Below are 21,391 nucleotides of genomic sequence, written 5' to 3' on the forward strand. Positions count from 1 at the left end.
TTTTGTTTAAATGTCATCATAAAAAAACTCAACTTATATCCATAAAAGAGTTGAATTTCCTTATTCTAAAAAATTACATTTATTTTTTAACATATTCTTTTCAACATATTTATCATTAGCATTTCATTTTATGCCTATCTTTTTTACTGACATGTTAAATCTCACATCTTAGCTAAATTAATCTTTTCCAGATCAGATTTAATGATTGTGAATAGCAATAATGATGATAATGTCAAAAAATATTGACAACGATAGAAAGACTACATTTTTTTTTAGAAATTAGCTCAAAAAGTTATAACTCTAATAATTAATCCTAATTCACTTAGTTAGCGTTTGTTCTCAACTTTACAAATATTCTTGTCGCATTTGGATGAAGTTTTGAGTGAAGCTTCACCACGTGTTTCACTCCAAATTTTCTCAGAAATATTTTACTATTTTTAAAATAACATTTATATCTACAAATTTTAAAAAATATTTAAAATACCTATAAATTTATATAATCATTTGAAAATGAATATGTTTAGTTAAAAAAATAACCTTATAATATGTGTAAGACAATAAATTAATGACATACTTAAATTTGTCAATTATTCAGTTATAGTCAACCCATTAAACACAAATTGTTTTTTTTCCATGTTTATTGCTCAAATTAGAAATCTAACTTTCGTGAAGGAGGTAGTAACAAATATTAATTGAAATTGATAAATAACGTATATTTTTTATATTATATAAAAATTTGTGGTAAACTTTAAATTTTTAAAAATTTTAAATATTAGAATTTGACTCAAAATACTAGTTTTTTCTAGAATTTGAGAAATTAAAATACTTATTTATCAAAGTTATATGATCAAATACCAATTTTTATTTTTTTCGCAAAAATTCTTGGAGCCAAACGGATCCATTCTAGCTTATTTTATACGACTCAATTTTTTACTTTCTAAAACATTTTCTTTTTAAATATTATTTTTTTACTAAAAAAAAAAAAGTGTATATTTTTCTCCGTTCACTATTCAATGTTTTGAAGAACAAAGAGCGGTACACTTTCCCGCTCCTTAAATACTCTCTCTCAACAAAAAGTTCACTGGACCACCACCGCGTCTTCTCCGCCGCTGCCCTGCCCTCCGGCGGCCGCAGCCTCTCTAATGGGTTCCTCTACCGCCACTGCTCTCCTCACAGAACTTCAATCCTCAACCAATTTCACTACCAATACCTACAAAAACTTCTCTAATTACCTCCACGAGTTCACCACTCTATCCAAACCAAAATCCACCGACGTTACTACAATCCGTTCACTTGCCAAACAATTTCTTTCGTTCCTCAATACATCCTTATCACTATTACCGAAACGCCTATCTGAATCCCCCAAACTCCCTGACGAATCTGCCCCTCATTTGTTTGATATTTACAGGTTATGCCTTAACTGCCTTGAGATTATCTCCTCGCAGCTGTCTTGTAAACCTTACGCTGTTCAAGCACAAAGAGTCCGGTACATTCATTGTCTGGATTCATGGGGGAAGTACCAGGAAGTGGAATGTGAAGGACTTACCGTACTTAAGGTTCTTCGAGAGAATGCAATTGGTAAAATCAAGAAAGAAGTCAAGAAGTCAAGATCAACACAGCTGTTGTTGCCGCAATTGGACGGAGAGTATGTGGATCAAGAATTTGCTCTTTTGGTCGTGGAGATTGTCGTTACACTTGTTAAGTGTGCTTCTTTAATTCAGAACAAGGCTGTCCATGAATATGATGGACTTCTTGATTTGGTCAAAGAAGTTGTGCCATGGTTAAAGTGAGTTTTTTTTCTTTTTCATTTACTTAATTATATCTCATGTTGAGTAATTTCTTGGAATATTTGAACCCAAGAACTTGATAATCTTGACCTTGTTATAGTTCTTGCAATGCTCGAAAAAATGTTTGACTGATTGAATTTTACAAACTTTGGATGATTCAGGGTTTTGGATATGAATGCTCGTAAGAAATTGCATCCGGTGCTTGTGACATATTTGAACAGAATAACACTGATTATGGTTGGGGACTTCACAAAATTCAATGGGGACTTGGTGTGTAAATTTTGTATAGAAACCTTGTGTCAAATTAAACAATCACCCCTAAAAGATCAACTGTTCAAGGTGAAGCTCTCATATTTTTCATTTACCTATTCTAGAGATGTCTTCTCTGTCTATTCTAACAGGTATATGTGCACAGTTTGCAAGGAAGATATGCTCTTCTCTGTTCTCACAAGAACATGATGAGTTCTCTAGGATTGCTGACACCTTAAAATATGTGCTGGACACCATGGCTGCAGAAATAAAGGTATTATATTGATCATCTCTTAGATTATTGATCCCGAACAAGTATGTATGCTTCTGCTGTTTGTAGGATCCGGTATTTATTCTTTTCATTTACAGTACAATTACATATACAAATGAATAATTTATTCAAGACGAGGAAGTAAACAAGTTCACAGTTTTCTGTAGGACAAAACGGGGGTTGGGTGCGTGGGGGGGGGGACTTGAATTGCTTATTCTGGTCATAGGGTTGCTGAATCAAGGTTGGATCAGCAATAAGATTACGAGGCTTCAAATGTTATGTGATTTAGTAAAGCGACAGATGTATGAGGTCGCTGTTATTGGTGCAGATCTGGGATGTACAATGTAGTATGTCACCAGTAAAGGATGTGGAGACTTAAAAGGGAACAAGAAGGAATGAAAAAATATGTTGAATTCCACTTACTCCTATTGAAATCCCTGGAAATCCCAGAGTAAGTTTGCATAAAGCACTTTAACAAGAAAAATATAAATTAAGCTCAAAAAGATACCATTATATTATTAAGAAAAACGTAGAAATTAACTCACCTTCTTCAGGACTGCTCGACTTCATACCATTATGTATATGGTTGTCAATATAGAAGGAAAGAAATGGGAGATGCTTTAAAGATAGGCCCAATTCCATACGTAAAGTAAAATGGAATTGTATTGAAGCTCCACTTCTTTTGTGTAAACTACTTTGTATAGAAGATGTAGATCAAAATTGTAGATTTGATAGGAAGCTTGTAATTGCTCAATTTTTGAGGTGACGGGTGACCAGCATACCCTTAATGGTGATGAATACAATTTACCAATTTTTTTTTAAAAACATTCATAGGTTTCTACTTGTGTCTTTTCTAACTGTTATTTTCAAATGAACTTCTACAGTTAACTTGCTCCATATAAAACAAGGGAAATTATAAATAGATAGGACTGATTGACACTATTTACTGCATAATACAAGGGTAATACCTTTTGAAGGGGAGTACATATTTTGGATGTAGTTTACCTGTAAATATATAGATTAGTGTTACTATCCTAAAAAAAATGCAATATGATCAATGCACTTTTGAATCTTTAACATAATCACGCCAAATCAAAATGAAACATGAGTTACAATAACATACCTTGTGAAATCCCACAAACCTTGACTTACCTGTTAAATATTACTCTTTCCATTTTGAATTGCCTTTTGAGTCACTTTGATAATTGGTCAAAGGAATCTAGTTTCACTTTTTAACTTTACCTATTATCAGAGTAACTCAAAAAGACAATTAAGTCCCTCCACTTGCCTATTAGAGATACTTGAGTTTTTCTTTACCTTAAGTTAGCAATTTTATTACTAAATGGAGTAGATAAGATCCATCAGTAGAGATAATGTGATTTTTCTGAGATTTTTGAACATTAATTAGTAAGTTACTTGTATAAACTGGTATTGTTTCTTATTTATTTAGTGTAACGGTTATGAGAAAAAGGTATAGAAGACTAGGAAGGAGCTTTCTAGTTTGTAAACTTTAAATAGCCTGCACCCGAGAGTGTGGCGCAGTGGTTAAGAAGATGAATGAACTATGGGAGACCAAGGTTCAAATCAAACAGAGGTAGAAAAGTGCTAGGTTATTTCTTCCCATTCGCCTAAGCTTTGGTGGATATTGGACAGAGCTACACCATACTTGTGTTGGTGGGAGATAGTAGGTACCCGGTTCATTAGTCGAGGTGTGCACAAACTAATATGAGCATCACTATATTTTTTTCTTTAAAAAGAACCTACAAACATCCTTGAGATAGCGCAAATATGAAATATGATGATGTGGGATAGATGACACTGTTTTCTGACCTGCAATGCTTTTTCTTCTCCTGGGTTAGTGACTTGATCCCAATCATTATCTATATGGTTAGCTTTAAACTCATTTTCTGCTAAAGATAATCGCAAGAATGTTTCTATAAAATGCACTTTTAAGTCAATGGTCTATTCTAAAACTTATTTTTCACTGTTTATGTTACTTATTTGATGATAGAATTGTCCTTACATCTGTAGTATGATTCATGAAGTTGTGGTAATTCTACATGTCAGGTTGGACAGGATAACACTATAATAGAAATTCTGGAGCTTGTTTGTTATTGTGCTTATAAATGCCGAAGCGTTACTTCAAATGTTTGTAGTATTCTGGCTGCCCAATTAAAAGTATTAGCCACGCACGTGAAAAATTATTATGCTGAATTAACAGGTTCTCAGGTAACCACGTTAGCAGTTTATTGATGTTATTTGATTCTTTAATGATTCCTATGAATTTATGGGAGACTTTGGTTAAGGAAAGTCCTACTTATGACAGAATTTCTTTTGAAGGATGAGCTACCCACTGATTTGATTCTGGGGCTTTATGCTACTGGATTGCTAATTAATGAGTCCTGTATTCATGACTCAAGAGCTGTCTCCTTGGCTTGCGATGATGTGCTGCAGAAATTAAGTAGTTTGCTCAACTTTTCAAAATCTTATTTTGACATAGACAGCAAAGGAGGCAACTATTCACAGAAGAGAATGTTCTATGTTCTGTCTTATTTTGATGCATTGAGGTTTCTGTGCCAGCCACTTGCGGAGTATGTTATCTCAGCAAGGAAAGAAATTCTTAGTGTTAAAGAGACTGGATCTTGCAATACTCACCTAGAGATCATTCAGGATGTGTTCGAGCAGTACATTAAAGTCTTCCTACACAACAGGTACACCACTAGCATATAGCACAAGTCCTGCAATCTGCCAAGTTTGATTTTAACTTACATTTTGATATTTGAACTTATTATACTTCTCTAGATTTTACATACAACGAACTAAAGTTTTTAGTTTGACATGGAATTACGAATTCTAGAGCCATTGCTAGGTTCTTTGTACTCGGTATGTTGTGTATTTTATGAACAAATTCAGTTTCCATTTTAAATAGATCTTTTAGCTTCTCTGTTAAAATTGATTTAGCTGTTTACTGGTCTTTTTCATCTTTAAGATTGTGTTGGTATTTCTATTTAATTGAGTTCTCCATAGGCTATGTTTTGTAAACCTTATGTTTTTCACCCTTTTTAATGCAGTACCGCTCATAGCAAACAAGATCCTTGTGGAGATAACGACAAAGTGTTACGTCTTGTAGCAGTCGCTGCTTTCACTCTCTCTTTACGCACAAAACGTGATATCAAGGTTTCTGTTGTTGTTCGTGCTACTAAGATATTAAGATTGTTATTGACATCACGTACCACTAATACTATCCCATATGATATATTGTATATTATTCAATAATAGAAACAGACTAGCTCCACTTTAACAATGAATTTTATATTGTCTCTTTATTTATACTTGCAGGAAACTGTTAGATTTCTCAAGTATCTCATTTCAAGCGAGCAAGTTCAAACCAATGGACTTAAGTATTTCTTTACCTCATTTTACAACATTGCTGTCGTATTATACAGAAACAAGCAAATGAAAGAGGTATGGGCAGCTGTAGAGATTCTTGTTATCCTTTTCCACTGTTTTACTTTCCACATGGTTGGTTTAGTACTAATGAAGATGATCGTGTTATATTCACTTTCATGTTTTTGATGCTTTGTCAATTTTGAATGAAAATTACCTTTATGAAGGCATTCAGCTCATTGAGTATTGTAGTATATTAGGTGGATGAGAGAGAAGGGACAGATCTGTGTTGTGGCATATTGTGGAACCATGAGCTAGTCTTGATACATGTTTAAGAAGTGCCAGCTGTATCCAGCACATCACAAGATAGAGTTTCATGGGGGAAAAGAATGGGTTTTAGCTCGGAAAGATTTTTATGTTAGAGGAGTGAACTTTAATGGACATGTGATGGTGTTTTGCAGCAGATGCTCTTATTCCAATTGGAGGCTACATAAACCAATGTGAGATCTGGTCCATAAGCTAACTTTATTGCAGATGCACTTCTGGAAATTTTGAATGGATGAAAGTGGCAAACATCTGCTGGAAAGCCAAAGAGATAGAAAACTGAGATAGTTTGTTTATGTCTGGAAATCTACTCTGATGAAGGAGAGAAAACATGGAATAATTTTTCCTCTTTAAGTGGCGGGAGTTCGAATCCTTCTGCCAACACTAATTAATTTACCTATAAAAAAAAAAGAAAAACATGGAATAATTTTCAATGGGTGAAAGTTTTTGACATAAAGAAACAGCATATGGTACTGCCAACACTGCCCTGACTTCATTACCTGCGTTACTTCTCCAAATATTATTACTCATTAGAAATGATAAGATGAGCCCAGGTAGATCTAGTTTCCTACTCTTATTTTGTACTTAGAATGCTTTAAAAGTGGTAAACTAGTTCCTCTGTACGATCATTTTATTCAAGTTCTTTCTGAATATCGCTCTGCTGTCATAGTGCATAAATACGTTAATATGGTGTAACAACCTTACTTTGACAGGATCAGTTCTATAGGCTCGTACCTATGTCTCCTTGATTTCCAAAAAAAAAAAACGTTAATTATGGTGTATCAACTATTATTAGGAAAAAAAATGTCCTTTCATATTCTAGTCCATTTTTTGATTATACCGTTTCTTCCTTTCCAGGCTGCTAAAGCTTTGAAGCTATGCTGCAAAGCATCTTGGAAGCGTGTCTTATGTCTGTGTGAATTATTTAAACACGAATCAGATAAATTTAAGAATGATCTGTCAGAAGATGATGTGATTGGTTTCATTGATGAGGCGTGTGAGAAAACTGCTTTTCTTTTGGAGGTGCTCCAACTAACTGGCGATTGTAAGGTACAAAAAATCCTCATTGATAGCCTTAAAAGCTGGTCTGCTGCAGAGCATTTGTTCGAAAAACTGCCAAGTCCCACATCTGTAGTGAAACAGTTTGTGAAGGTAAAATCCAAAGCTTTGCTTGTTTGCCTCTCTTACCATCCTTCCATTTTATGGAGTAGTGAAAATTATATTGGTCTTTCTGACTTCTTGTTAATGGATCTCTCTCATGTGGATCTGCTTTCAGATGGAATTGAAAGTTAACGATGTGGATATTGAAGAAGGTACCACTATGTTGTATTCTTTGATGTCACCTTTTGTAGAATCAAAACAGGCTCTTGGAATCATTTTGGAGCAGGTTCTAACACACAAACTCTTCCTGGCTGGGCTTGTTAATAGTTATAACCTCTTTCAGGAGTTATATTTGATTTAATTTGCTTTGTTTGCTCAACAATAGGTGCTGCTAACAACTGATTCTTATATTTCATCAGGAGCTTATGGCATATAGAGATTTGAATGCACGAAATCCAAGATTATGTCAGGAAATGTGTTTAAAAATTATAGCTCTTCTTATACAAGAAGTATATGTCTCCAAGGACAGCTATTTACAGAGATGTAGATTCCTTCTTGTTAAGGGAGAGGTGTTAAGAGCCCGTGGATTTCAATATCTTAAAGATTGCATTCAGTGTCTATCCGAGGCAATAGCTACAGTAGTAAGTTATTTGTTTGTGTCTGCCTCTTTATCTACTGAGTTATGGTAATCAGAGTTTGATTGTCTTTGTCTGTCTAGTTGATGTTGTTAATTATGTCAGGTTATACCTTTTGCAGGAAAGTACTTTAAAACAGAAAAGATATGGAGAAAATTTAGCCTGCACCAATTCAGCTTCTCATCTGGCAGCCTATGCATATTGTGCACGTGCACTCTGTTCCAGTGAGATTGAACCAGATTCAAAGGTATTACAGCGTAAAAGGCTGATCTCCTGCATTGATATGTTTCCTTGGGGGGTAAACAGTTGGGCTAATGACCTTCCATTTGGGACTTGGAAGGAAACGGAGTGAGTTCTTCCTTTTCTGTTTATTTTAAATGTGTCATAATATGCCACATTGGTTAAGGGATGTTGTCTCCTTATAAAATTTAGGCAGTTCTCTCCTTATGAACTAGCTTTGGTTGAGTTAGGTTCAAGGTTTATTTTCTTTACATGGTAGTAGAGCAAGACATATCCCTCTCCGTATATGCTCTTTGGAATCCTTACCTCATGAGTTGTCTTTTCGGTTGAGTTAGGTCCAAGGTCCATTTTCTTTCACGATTTGATTGGTCTAAAGAAGAGAAGTCAGAGAAATTTCTTATCATTTTCAACTCTATCTCACAGCAAACTAACAAATTAGTGTAATCTTTTCATTGTTTTTCTATGTTTAGTTAATTCCTTTCTCTTGACTCTCAGAACGTTTCTGTGGTTCTGAATACTGATCTGTTGTTTTATTCCCCGTCATTCCTTTTTGAACAGAGACTTTATGAAGATATACGTGCTGCAGCTAGACTTTGGATGAGTCTGAACCACTGCCATACACATGATCAGTGTAGGATGTCTGAAACTATATTGAATATGTTGCATCAGATTGTTGACTTTTTATCATTGAAGGTAACCTCTAATCTTGATATCACTTTGTATTTGCCATGAACATGGTAAAAGGGCCTTGTATCACATTCATTGAATTTAACCTTTTTTTGCCCTTCAAACTTCTCTCTTTCTAGTCGATCTGACTGGTCTTATAACTTTGATGGCTCATGCATCATTTTTGGAAAGTTTGTGATAACTACTTTTGGCTTTGTTTCATGTGAATGATTATCCTAGTTGTAGGCTCATGCATCATAAGGAGCAACTTTCACTTCGGGAAGTGGTTTGTAGGAATCCCTTCCTACGATGTAATTTCTTGACAGATAAGTGTTTATAAGCATATACTAGAAATGCGTGTTGAGTATAAATAATCATTGGTTGGTTCCAGAAAGCTTCTTCCCAGTAGATTTTCAAAAAAACCCTGGAAGCTTTTAAGAGTTACTTATTGCTCACTTATTTAAATGTGTAAAATTACTCTTCTGGTTCAACCGTAGCTTTAATTCCTAAAAGTTTATTCAAAGGTTCTCTGAAACACAATAATGATTGGGCTTAATCTTTTCTGTCTTTCCTATAAACATGCTTGTGTGTGTCTAAATTTTTTGAAGAATGCTGAATTTTGGGTATTGAGATAATGCCAATTTCCATGAACTCTATCATCTTGTGCTTCCATTTTTCAGGGCTACCTGGAAATTCATCCTGACATATATGAGATGATGATACAAATATTTATGAAGAATATTCCATTAGAGAAGTCTGTGTCGTTACTATGGAGATATAGAAGACTTAGTCATGCACTCTGTACATCACCTGTGAATGAAATGTTCATCAAAACATTGTCAAACCATTGTGGTGAACTTTCCAAGTCTGTTGAATACTGGATGAAGTGCATGAAAGAATCTCAACCACAATTAGTTGGGTTTCAGCAGAGCTTCTTTCTAACCCTTGCTCTTTCTTCTAAAGTGTCTCATAATAATCAAAGCCTTTTCCATTGTGACATTACAGAGGATAAAGTTAAGCTTACTGCTTCAGAGCTCATTCAAGCTGTAAGCTTCTAATGTAGACACAGCAAATTCCGTTGCATTTATTCAAGTTAACGGAGTGTGGTTGTACCTGCTAATTTGAGCTGTTATTTGTTCTTAGGTTCCTTTATCAAGCGGTTCAGCCTTTCTTTCTGCTTATCTTTACTATGACTTGAGTGAGAGACTGATTCTAAATGGACGACTGATTGAGGTAAAATAATGGCTATAGCATTTTGCATGATTATAGGGTTGCAACTTCAAGTTTTCTTCCTTATTTGTTTGAATCAATAGCACTCGTTCATGGAACTCTTAAAATGTTTTGCTAGAGGAAAGTAGATCCAATGTGGGAGCCCCCGCTTGCGATTTTTACCTTTTTAGCTTCTATTATTGGGTTTACATACCTTAGGAGACCACATGGATCCATGCTCCAAGAGAAGATCTAGCATCTATAACATGAATAGGAACATAAAGTGGGTCGGAGGGACATTTTTGTATCAAACTTATAAGTTATTCTCTAATATTGAGCATGCTACTGACTACTGATTGCTCTTTAATGTCAACAATGCCTGTAGGCTCTTGCTTATGCAAAAGAAGCCCATCGTTTACGAAGCAAACTTCTCCAAGAAAACTTCCAATATCAGATAGAGCAGCAGGCTGAAGTATATGGTCTTACAAAATTCCAGATATATGATTCTGTGGCTGCAAAGGCTTGGTTTCCTGGAAGTGTCTCATTTGACTTTGATGGTTCTACACTTACTCCTTGGAATGTCCTCCAATGTTATCTGGAAAGCATTTTACAGGTCTATCATTATTTTGTTTATTTTTATAATTGTCAATAATTATTATACACAAAAGTAGTTTGTTAATTTTAATTGGATGTGTTATGGAGAATCTAATTGACCATGATAACATAAACTAATACAACAGGTTGGAACTGTTCATGAGATGCTTGGAAATGGAACTGAGGCTAAGACACTTCTAGTGTGGGGGAAGGACATCTCTTGTTTTCAGAGTTTGCCACTCTTCATAATTTCATTCTGTTGTATGTTAGGTAATTCTTTTCCCCAACTTCTTTGCTTTTTCTCGTACATCACAATGCATGTTTTTAGGAGGTTTCTGGATTTTCAACTTAGTGTCTTTTAATATTCATCAGGAAAACTATATGCTAAACAACATCTCTTGGAGTTGGCAGAAAAGGAACTAAATACTGCTAAGCAAACATTGGCTGAAAACTATGATGACATCTCTTGCCTGAAATGCAGAACAATTCTGGAAGTTTCAATTGATCTGCTACTAGGAGATTTATGGAGACGCCAACATTGTAATACTACCTCCACAGTGGAATTTGTATCTAGTGTTAAAGAGAAGTATAGATCTTCCTTTGAGAAGCTGAATAACTTCGGCTGGGAGGATTCTGTTGGTTGTTCTTTAGGAGCATGTTCCCAGCATACCAAGCACCAGGCTAGGTATTCGTTTGCAAATGGTTCAACAGATCCTTCAGATCTGAAGGAGTTCCCATCCCAAGACAAGCTGGAAAAAGCTGTTGAAGGCAGAACGACTAGGAAGACCAAGAAAGAGCCCGAACATAATCTAAGGATGACGCGGTCAAGGTATCACTCTATGAAAAAATGTGAAAGTTCTATGGATGATGAACATGCTAATGATGCTGAAGACATAGGGTGTAAGCACCCTCTACTAATATGTTTCTTTTCAGCTGGAGCTTAAGATAGAAATTGCATTTCATTGCCAAGTTTGATCATTTAATTCACAGGTATGTGCTACAAATTGAAGTGTTGGCACCATCTTCCTCTTGAGATTTTCCGATCTGGGTCTTTGAGTAGTTTTGTATACTTGAAATGGGAGCTCGTTCGCAGACAACTTTCGCTGAGGCTTCTAACTACTACAGGTAGCATGACGTTCCTTCTGGATGTGATTGTGCTTATTTTTCTTATCACTTTCTTTAGCTGTGGCTATGGTTGGTTTCTCAGTATGCAACATATGATATATGCTCAGAATTCAAAATTCTGTTATAAACTATATACCATGAATATATTACTAGTAATAGACTCACAGATCCTCCCTGAATGTTAAAACATAATGAGTAAATTGTCACATTACTTGTGTTGAGGTGTAGGAGTAACCTGAAGCTCCAAGTTCAGCAGGTTACACAATTCAACGTGAGTCCATTGGCTTCAGTCTTGATGGGAGGTGTATTCCTGTGCTTTTGTACTATTGCAGGCTGCCTTGTGGAATATTCATTTCAGCAAACTGCTGGCCTGGATACTACTAACATAGAAGAAATTATTAGTGTTTCTAAAAGTTTGTATTGTCCATGTTATAAGAGCTTGGAGTCGCACATTATTATGCTTCAATAGCAGTGCACAGTTGCTAAAAGAACTGAGTGATGTCAAAGCAGAGTATCTCTTCTCGTGGTAAAGCTTAATGACTTTTAAAGTATTGTTTGCTTCGTGCAATGAAGCTTAAAACAATCTGAGTTAGAAGCATTTGAATTAACTTTTGAAGATGAGAAATAAATAGAGAGGATAAGATTAGAGCCTTTTGCTATCTGAGTGCTGGGAATGATCTCGTTTTCTTGTCTATTTCTATCTCTTTCTATTTTCTAGTTCTTTATTAAGACTCAATTTTTTGGAAAACTTGAAAATGAATCTTGCAATTAAAGATAAATTAGAACAAATTCCTAAATCAATGAAATATGGAGGTCAATATTATACACTGGTTCTTTTCAATGGTTGATTCTTTGCAAAGAGTGATCCAAGGGTCTGCGAGGTATGGATAAGGTCTGCGGACACTCTATTCCCTAGACCCCACTTTGTGAGGTTACGCTAGGTATGTTGTTGTTGATTCATTGCAAAGAGAATCAAATTTTCAATTGCAGGCATCTTTTCTTGTGTTACTGGAAATTGTATTTTGATGATATTTAACCATAGTTTTTTGGGATCAATGTTGTCATTGTTGTATAATGGATTCTGAAATTAGTGAAGCGAATTGCAAATTTGATGTTACTATAGTTAGTACTAGTTTCCTGTCTGGTTAATGATTTTGTTTTCCTTCAGATTGAGCTCTTAATATTGGAAAGAAACACCTTTATTCTTGTTATTGCATTTTTGTGTTTTTTCTTTTAAAAGGCACAGCGGCGAAGCTTTTTAGGCTTTGATCACTTAATACTTGTGGGGCGATCATAAAAACTGTAGACCCGTTTCAGGAGCTATTGTGTCTTTCTAAATTGTCTAACTGAGGGTTCTTAAATTCAGAGAGAGAGTGTCATAAAAACGATGCACCTACATGTGCAATTGATCATTCATATTTATATTCGTAATTTGTAGCCATATGTATTTTGATAATGTTAAAATTTAAGTTAGCTCATTTTTAAAAGCACATTCATATATTTTGACAAAACCTATTCAATTTGTCAATTTTTTTTATATTGCTTGTGTGCATGTTTGAGCTAATTCATGCTGCTCTTTCATGCACTCAATTTCATTGAAGCAGTGAACTCTGTGATCCACTTGTGGCCCTAACTTCTTCTAGACATGGTAGACATTCCATGCCTACATGAAACTTGAATTCTTGAACTGAAGCTGACAGATACCTTTTATCTTTTTCGCTCTCATTATGCTTTTCAACTTATTCATTGGCCTTACCTCTTATCTTGTATGTGGCAGAAAAATGCTTAGGTCTTTCTGGTGATAGCCATGAAGCACAAAAGCTTGTTCTTCAAAGCTTATCGCTGTTCAGTTCAGATCCGTCTTGTCCCAAGTATTCTTCTCTGCCACTAATGTCCTTGGTTGACCAGATGGGACTGAATATTTGGGCGGTTGAACTGGCCATTGATCATTCAGTTATACTTTACCGCATTTGCTATTCCATTTTGAATAGCTATACTTGCAAAGGAACCAGGTATGCCTGCAGAAGTATATGCAAGTTGTCATATCTTTTCGTATCTTGAATCTCAGACAAATTCTAACTTGCTATTATGAATTCTGAAATTCAAATTACTGGTGTAGATGCAACAGCGATATTTATTTGTTGTATTTGACAATCTTCAGCAGTCGTAACATTGTAAATTAGATTGTTCTTAAAATGACTTAAACCAAAAGCTACATGAAGAGGTGAGGATTGCCCAAGTCCCCCATCCCTTATTGGAGGTGGGAGACTCAACTAGTGCTTAACAAATTAAGGTTTTTATTCCTTCCATTAAAAGACGTCCAGAAACTACTGTTATTCCAAATATTTACAGAACTGGAGTGAATTTTCAGTAGACTTTTGTGGTTTTAAGAACTTTATTTCCCTTAATTTGGGGAACCCATGATTTGCATGAAACAACAGCAATTATTTAGTATTGATATGATATGGTCCTGAATAGAGCAGCAGAATGGATGCAAAATATTCATGTTGTCGACTCCAACAGATTTAGATAGAGGCAAAATTGACTTACTTATTGAATGTTTTTACCACCAATTGGTGTATTTGGTTAGAGAGAACCAGTAAAATCTCCAAGTACAGGCATTTCTTATGCAATGAGGGATCAATTGGAACTTCTAGCAACATAATTGTGTAGGGAAGTGGAACCATTTCTGTGAATAGCCCCAACTATGTCTCAATCCATTCCTGTTCGGGTTGGCTATCTGAATTTTTCGCATCCAGTCCAATCTGTTTTGCTCAACTTCAGTCCGATTACCAGTAATTTGTCTTTTAAGTTGATTTTTGTTTGTAGCTTATTTTAGAAAACGGTGTTCGACTATGTACTTGATGTTTCTTTCACATCTTCTGTAAATTCTGGAAATATTTCTTTTTAGAGTGAGACTTTTCTTTATAGAAGTAAAAGAATAAGGTGCAATTTTTTCTACCCCCCTCCCCACAAACACAATCAACTCCAGGTCTGCTGTAAATAGCATGCACTGTAGCTTATAGTTAGTTTTTTTAATACTTTTAAAGTGACTTGCTTTCTTTTTGGTATGTTGGCTACTTAAGTTGCTCAATAGTCATTATTTATCTGCTCTAGTCTAATACACCATTAGAAATACTCCAAAGGTTCTGTATGCTTTGTTTCTATTAGAGTTCCACATTGGTTGGGGAATGAACCTGTGGTCTGCTTATATGAAATTGGGCAGTCTTCTCCTCTTGAGCTAGTCCCAAGTGTCACATCTTTCTGTTTTGAAGTTCAAATGATATCAAACAATCACTAAATAGGAGAATATCCTGGGTCCCACTGGTACTTCTCTCAAATCCACCCAAGTTGGTCGGTTTACTGAACCGTCTATTTATTAACTAAGCACATCTTGACTTATCCAAATTTAGCCCATCTAACTGTTGGACTGATTTTGGCCAAGTATGTAGCACAAATTGACCTATGAAAAGCTGTCAAAATCTTTAAATAAAAAACTTTTTTGTTTGATATTTTAAATATAGCTCTAGTAAAGAACAGAAAAGTTTTATTTGTGTGCTTGATAATTAAACAAATTATAAGTTAATAAATAATGAAGATAAAATTTGGAAAGAGATGAGTGGCTCTATTATGACCCATTGTTTAGCCACCTTACCATTTATCAATTCAACCATTTCGACCTGCTCATACTCGCCCCAAATCGTCCATTTGTCATCTATATATGTAAATTGGTAGCCACATTTCCCTCGCTGTATACATTTTTCTTGTAGTAAGTTGTAATGCATTCACATTAAGTTTTAGTTCGTAATAATGTTTTCTGTTGTCCTGATTTTCTTTCTTATGCAGGAAAGTTAGCTGTAAAGAATGCCGTAATTTTTCATGCATTAAGTTATCAAAAGTTATTGGTTGGCTGAAGCTGGCTTTCATTCTTAGTCGTGAGATTCCCTTGCTTTCTCAAAAGGTTACTTTCTTTAGTTGATCTGTACTAGAAATTCCTCTCTTAGCTAAGTGGATAGTTCAACAATCTTGTTTCTGTATCTACCTTTTGAGACACTTGCATTCTTATCAGTGTGCTTCCTTTTCAATCACTTGGAATTATCCCCTTTGGTATATACATTTACAAAATGCTATACAGAAATTCCCCTAAGCAGCTTCATATCACGTGCTTGCAAACAAACCATAAGGTGCATGAACAAATACATGGTAATTTTGCCTGCTCTGGCCTCTGAGACAACAAATTGCTAACTAGTAACAAATGTTAATGTCCTGAAGTCCATAAATAAAAGGACTGTTGCAATATTATATTAAGTAAGGCTCTAATATCTTTCGTTTAGCTTTGCAGTTCTTGCATGAGTGGGTTGATTTTCTTAGATGACAGCTGTAATCATTTTTTGATGTTCATTTGTAGTGGATCTTACTGCAATGATCTCTGCAAATGTGTAAAATTAAATCATTGTATGCTTATCCTTTGGGTGCATGTTGAGATGTTAAATAAACATATGACAATTCATTGTGTTATTCTCCAATCTGTAAGCCTCTGAAACAGTTTGATTCCCAGGAAATTGACTTGTGTATCAATTCAAACAGATTTCCAGGTTGCTTGCGGCAGTTTATGTACTTTCTACTTCTGTTAAGTCTTTTAGTATAGCACCTAGCAAAGCAATGTCTGAGGGCCAATGGGCATCGTTCTTCCATCAAGCTTCAATTGGTACTCATCTCAATCAACACTTCTTTTCTTTCCCGTTGAAGAAGCAGAAAGCTGAACATGATGTGGATTATGAGGTATGTGTTTCTTAGTTTAGCTTGCGACTTTGCGTCAACAACTGAACTACAAGAAGTTTTTTCTTCGTTGTGTTTGTTCTGCAGTTTAAACTACTATTGTTGCTGTGTGTTCTGCATCATGGTTGCATGTAATACTGGCAGCATGATCTTCTAGTGCCTTGCCATTTTTTATTGTTCAAGGACTTTGGTAGTTGCTTAAGAGTAATGCAAATGTTAGTAATGTAGGGGTTAATTATGAGTGAATCTATGGATGTTAGTAATGTAGGGGTTAATTATGAGTGAATCTATGTACTATTTTATGTAGGGATTAGTTACATAAAATAATATTCCCTCATAACTTATACATGTATTAGTTATGTTGGTTTTACAATGTCAACAAAACGTATTATTAATTTTATACATGAATAACGTATTTACTATCTACCTACCAAACGTCGTATAGGTTGTACGAAAATTAATACATGGATAACGTGTTTCTTATCCAGCTACCAAACAGCCCCTAAGTGGTAGGGAAGTAAGCTAGGCCTGAACCTGAGTTAGGTCAACCTAATGTGTTTTAATGAAGTTGAAATCTCTAGTCAGAAGTAAACATACAATCTCTTTTTTGTTGGATAGCGGACAAATCTGTCCACTTGTATTTGTGACTATGAGCGTCAACAACTATCTTTTGCTGTGATCATTCTGCTATAATCATGTTACTGATCAACAATCACTAACCAAGCATGACATCTTCTTTATCTTCTCCCCTTGAAACAATATTGTTTTAAGAATTGGATTCCTTGGGAAGATCTTTTGGGAGTATAAAATCTTTTTTGAGGATAGCAGACAGAGTAATGATAAATCAGATAGAAAATGAGATTAATAACTGGGAAGAAAAGCCGAACTGAGGAAGCTCACTTTTCTCCAAGGAAAATGTTGAGCAGTATTGACTGAGTAAATCAAAAGTTTATGATGGGCAACCTTGGAGCCCTAAACATAAACATAGCATTATGTTCGTACCTCAAAAGACTGCAAACTACAACATATACCCAGTGTAACCCTTCAGTCAGATCCACCAAAGCTTCTATAAGATCTCACTAAAGCCTAAATGACAACCTACTATTAGATCTAAGTTTTTCTCCAACACAAGCTAATATTATACTTTTCCTTTGCATCGTGCTGGGTGCACTTATATCTATGGATTTGTCGTTTTCAGGGTTCATGTTCTTTGAGGCAACCATATCTTGGTTCAGAAGAACTTAATATGCTCAGGTATTTCTTAGTCTTAGCTTGAATTAAGCACCTTTGCTAAGAAGATTTGGTTCATTTCTGTTCTATCTTCCTCCTCTTCTAATGCAGGATTGCACCTGAATCAGTTGAAGATCTTGAAGATTTTGTTTCGAATTTTTTTGAGAGCCTTCCTTCTTGTACAATTGTCTGTCTTAGCTTGCTTGGACGCTCTGTTTCCAGTTTCTTGACTGAATTGTTGAATTCTCCATACCCCATTCAATCATGGGTTCTGTTATCTCGCATGAGCTCGACCAGTCAGCCCATCACTGTACTTCTGCCGGTGCATTCTATCTTAAATGGTAATACAGTTTTACGCTCTAAATTGAACAGTTATTTCATGAAAGGTATACATAAATTGTTCTTCTTTCATGCCATCAGAAGCTGCAGATGATGTTGCTGAATTCACTTCCAGTTTTCCGTTTGAAGTCAAAGATAAGCACTGGCATTGCCCTTGGGTGTCCAGCGTGATCGATGATGTGGCTCCAGTCTTTAGAGATATATTAGAGAATAATTACTTATCCTCTTCTGTACACCTATTAGAAGATACAACAGAGAACAGATCATCATGGTGGAAGTGGAGGAAACAACTTGATAAGCGCCTTGCCAACTTTTTACGGTTAGTCTTATTTAAATAATTCTCCATCTACTTTTGTGTTCCATGTAAAAGATCATTTCCATTTAAGTGGACGATCTTCAATACTGAATTATATGTTTGCAAAAGTTAAGTTGCAAGATTGGTGTCATGATGATGATTTTGTATAATTGTTGATGTCTTCACCTCTCCATCTGATAGTTAAGAGTGAAGTCACTGAATGTGATGCTTATCATTTCTACATGATGTCAATTCTCTTTCAAATAACGCATATCAAAGTATACTATGTTTTTAATTTATATGCCTCAGGAATCTAGAGGATTCATGGTTAGGTCCTTGGAGATGCTTGCTTTTGGGGGAATTGTCAGAATGTGAGCTCTTGGATTCTCTAGTAAAGAAACTCGATGATCATTTTAAATGTAAAGCTGGAGCAGATGTTCATGAAAGTCTTCTAAAAGTAATTCTTGGAGGTGCGAAGTACGCTTGTGAGAAAGAAAATTGCACTTCTCAGATGGTTATAAATAAAGGGTGTCACCTACATGGAGGGGGTCATGGAAAATCCAAAGCATTATGTAAGACATCTACGGAAGTTGAAAGTCTCTGTGATTCAGTATACAAGTCTATAATTGACAAAGCCCAAGAGATAGAAGAGACTGAATCCGTGAGTAGAAGACCAGTTATTCTTGTTTTGGATCTTGAGGTGCAGGTGAGTTTACTTTTGTCCTTGCTTGTTATTCTTTTAGTATTGGTTGCTTGAGGAGTTCTGATTCAACTTTGTGCTTCATTAATTCTGAAGTTCCTTATATGAAGTCCTCCCATGCTTCGAGAAGTTGCAATTTGTGAAATGATAGATTTTGTTAAATATTGCAATTTGTGAAATGTGCAATTGTTGTATTGCATAAGCCTATTATTGTGCATAGTTTACATAGTTGTGCTGCAAGTGTTTGAACTTCTCCAAGTTGGAAAAGTTCCTCTGCTAATTGGCAAAATTCTTTTTAATGTTCCCTAATTGGTTGAAATCTAGTAAAACTCTTTAAACAGAAGGTTTTGGTAAGAAAAATAATGATGACTTCTGCAGATGCTTCCTTGGGAGAACCTACCGGTATTAAGAAACCAGCAGGTTTATCGCATGCCTTCAGTTAGCAGCATTAGAGCAACGCTGATCAAATGTTGCCAAGATCAACAGCAAGTTCAGAAGGGGGGATCTCCTATGAAACAAGGGGTTCCATTATCACCTTCCATTCCACTGATTGATCCAATGGATTCCTATTATCTTTTGAATCCAAGTGGAGATCTGAGCAGTACACAGTGTGAATTTGAAAACTGGTTCAGAGATCAGGATTTTGAGGTACTTCTCCACTTCAGTCCTGGACTTTTTTTTAAAAAAAAAAAAATTTCGATGACAAGGGAAACCCGCAGCCGCTACCCTTTGGGTGCGCACAGGATAAAATCCCCTCTCCTATGCAATAGATCTCAAACCACATATGAGAGGTAACCCAAACTAGGCAAGCCTGGTGCAACAAGCTCGACCTAGAAGGCAAACCCTTTGCTGGCAAGGGGTTTCGAACTTGAGACCTCCAACATGGAAGTCCCAAGCTCAAACCACTGGGATCAGAACAGTAAAAGAAAGAAAATCCTTAGACTAGGTATCACATTTTGCCTTTTCGGAACGTGCATATATGTGAAAGGTTCATCTATATATATTATATATATACTCTACATAAGTTAAGCTTTTTATGTTCCTTCCCTTTTTTATGATTGCTAAAACAGGCCTATTATGTTTCATGAATTTCAACTGAATATTGAGATGTATGTATCCTTAAATGGTGGGAGGAAAGACTAGGAAAAAGTAGTTTATTTCAGTGGGAACTGCAGTGGTTCAATTATTCTAGTTTGTTTCCACTGATATATACTATCTTATAACTATGAATAATTAGGACAATTAATCTTATTAGTCAATCAGCCAACTAATTTCACTGGGTATGTTGTTGTTGCTCCCTTAAAAAACAACATATATACATACACACATATAATAATCATGAACTAAGAAACAATTCTGAATTCATAGTTGTTAACCATGTCTTTCCCTTTATTAAAAATGACCATTATTATCTTATATGCAAAAGTAGTTCTGGTAATATTTGGAGTGTATAACCATAACGTGATGTTAAATGTGGTTTGTCAGATGCCCCTTCCTAGGATATGTTAAACAAAAGCATTTAACTTCTTTGTGCAGGGGAAGTGTGGAACTGCACCAGCTGTAGAAGAATTAGCTGAGGCATTGAAGAGTCATGATCTTTTTATTTACTTTGGCCATGGAAGCGGTACGCTCAAATTTAAACTGAATGATGATATTATCATGGTTCATTAGTTTTTACATGCTCGTTTAGGAATAATATATGTTGCTATGCTGGTATTTCAGGAGCACAATATATCCCTGAGCATGAGGTGAAAAAACTAGAGAGTTGTGCTGCTACTCTGCTTATGGGGTGCAGCAGTGGATCACTTTATCTGCATGGATGTTATGCTCCTCGAGGTGTTCCCCTGTGCTATCTATTCGCAGGTTCACCAGTTATAGTAGCTAATTTATGGGAAGTGACAGACAAGGATATTGACAGATTTGGGAAGAGCATGCTTGATGCTATTTTGAGAGAAAGATCAAATGTTTGTGATCAATGTGATACGCTTTCAGATAAACTTGAGTCGTTAAAAATTAGTGATAGAAAAAGAAGTGAAAGGGTAAAGACAAAGAAAGATACAACAGCTGATTTGTGTAATTACAATATATCTACTAACCACTGTAACCATAGACCAAAGATTGGATCGTTCATGGGGCAAGCTCGAGAGGCATGCACTCTCCCTTTTTTGATAGGAGCAGCCCCAGTTTGTTATGGTGTCCCCACAGGAATAATAAACAAAAAAGATTTGTAGTATTATTGTTATGTCATATTACTTATTCTTTATCAATTTAAATATCGTGTTCCCTTTCTTAAAATCTGACTAGAGATGAGATATTCACATTACCGTTGTAAATGCAATCAGTGTCAATTAAATATTTAATTCAGTTTTGAATGTGACTTTGATTCAGATTGATGTGAAGAGTGTTTCCTTTGTCCTCCAATGCAATTACTCAGATCAGATGGCACAAAACAGTTTTCAC

The 21,391-nt window shown here is 35.4% G+C and overlaps 1 protein-coding gene across 2 annotated transcripts; it reads left to right on the top strand.

Annotated features, from left to right (window-relative positions):
- Positions 1-991: 991 nt before the first annotated feature.
- On the top strand, positions 992-21,226 carry LOC101263947 (separase). Of its 2 annotated transcripts, XM_010316667.4 has the most exons (28): positions 992-1,786; positions 1,949-2,126; positions 2,203-2,310; positions 4,375-4,536; positions 4,648-5,018; positions 5,379-5,484; positions 5,647-5,772; positions 6,877-7,170; positions 7,295-7,405; positions 7,539-7,760; positions 7,876-8,001; positions 8,553-8,687; positions 9,341-9,706; positions 9,804-9,893; positions 10,255-10,482; positions 10,610-10,733; positions 10,836-11,363; positions 11,454-11,588; positions 13,366-13,600; positions 15,435-15,549; positions 16,176-16,370; positions 17,566-17,621; positions 17,709-17,938; positions 18,018-18,255; positions 18,541-18,937; positions 19,310-19,579; positions 20,468-20,555; positions 20,654-21,226. In XM_010316667.4, exons 1-28 carry the CDS (start codon positions 1,143-1,145, stop codon positions 21,160-21,162), a joined length of 6,387 nt encoding a protein of 2,128 aa, XP_010314969.1. In that variant the 5' UTR covers positions 992-1,142; the 3' UTR covers positions 21,163-21,226. The 2 variants fall into 2 exon arrangements, with proteins under 2 accessions (XP_010314969.1, XP_010314971.1); XM_010316669.4 differs by lacking the exon at positions 19,310-19,579.
- Positions 21,227-21,391: the final 165 nt, after the last annotated feature.

This window comes from Solanum lycopersicum, chromosome 1 (assembly GCF_036512215.1).
Source record: "Solanum lycopersicum chromosome 1, SLM_r2.1".
Classification (NCBI taxonomy): domain Eukaryota; kingdom Viridiplantae; phylum Streptophyta; class Magnoliopsida; order Solanales; family Solanaceae; genus Solanum; species Solanum lycopersicum.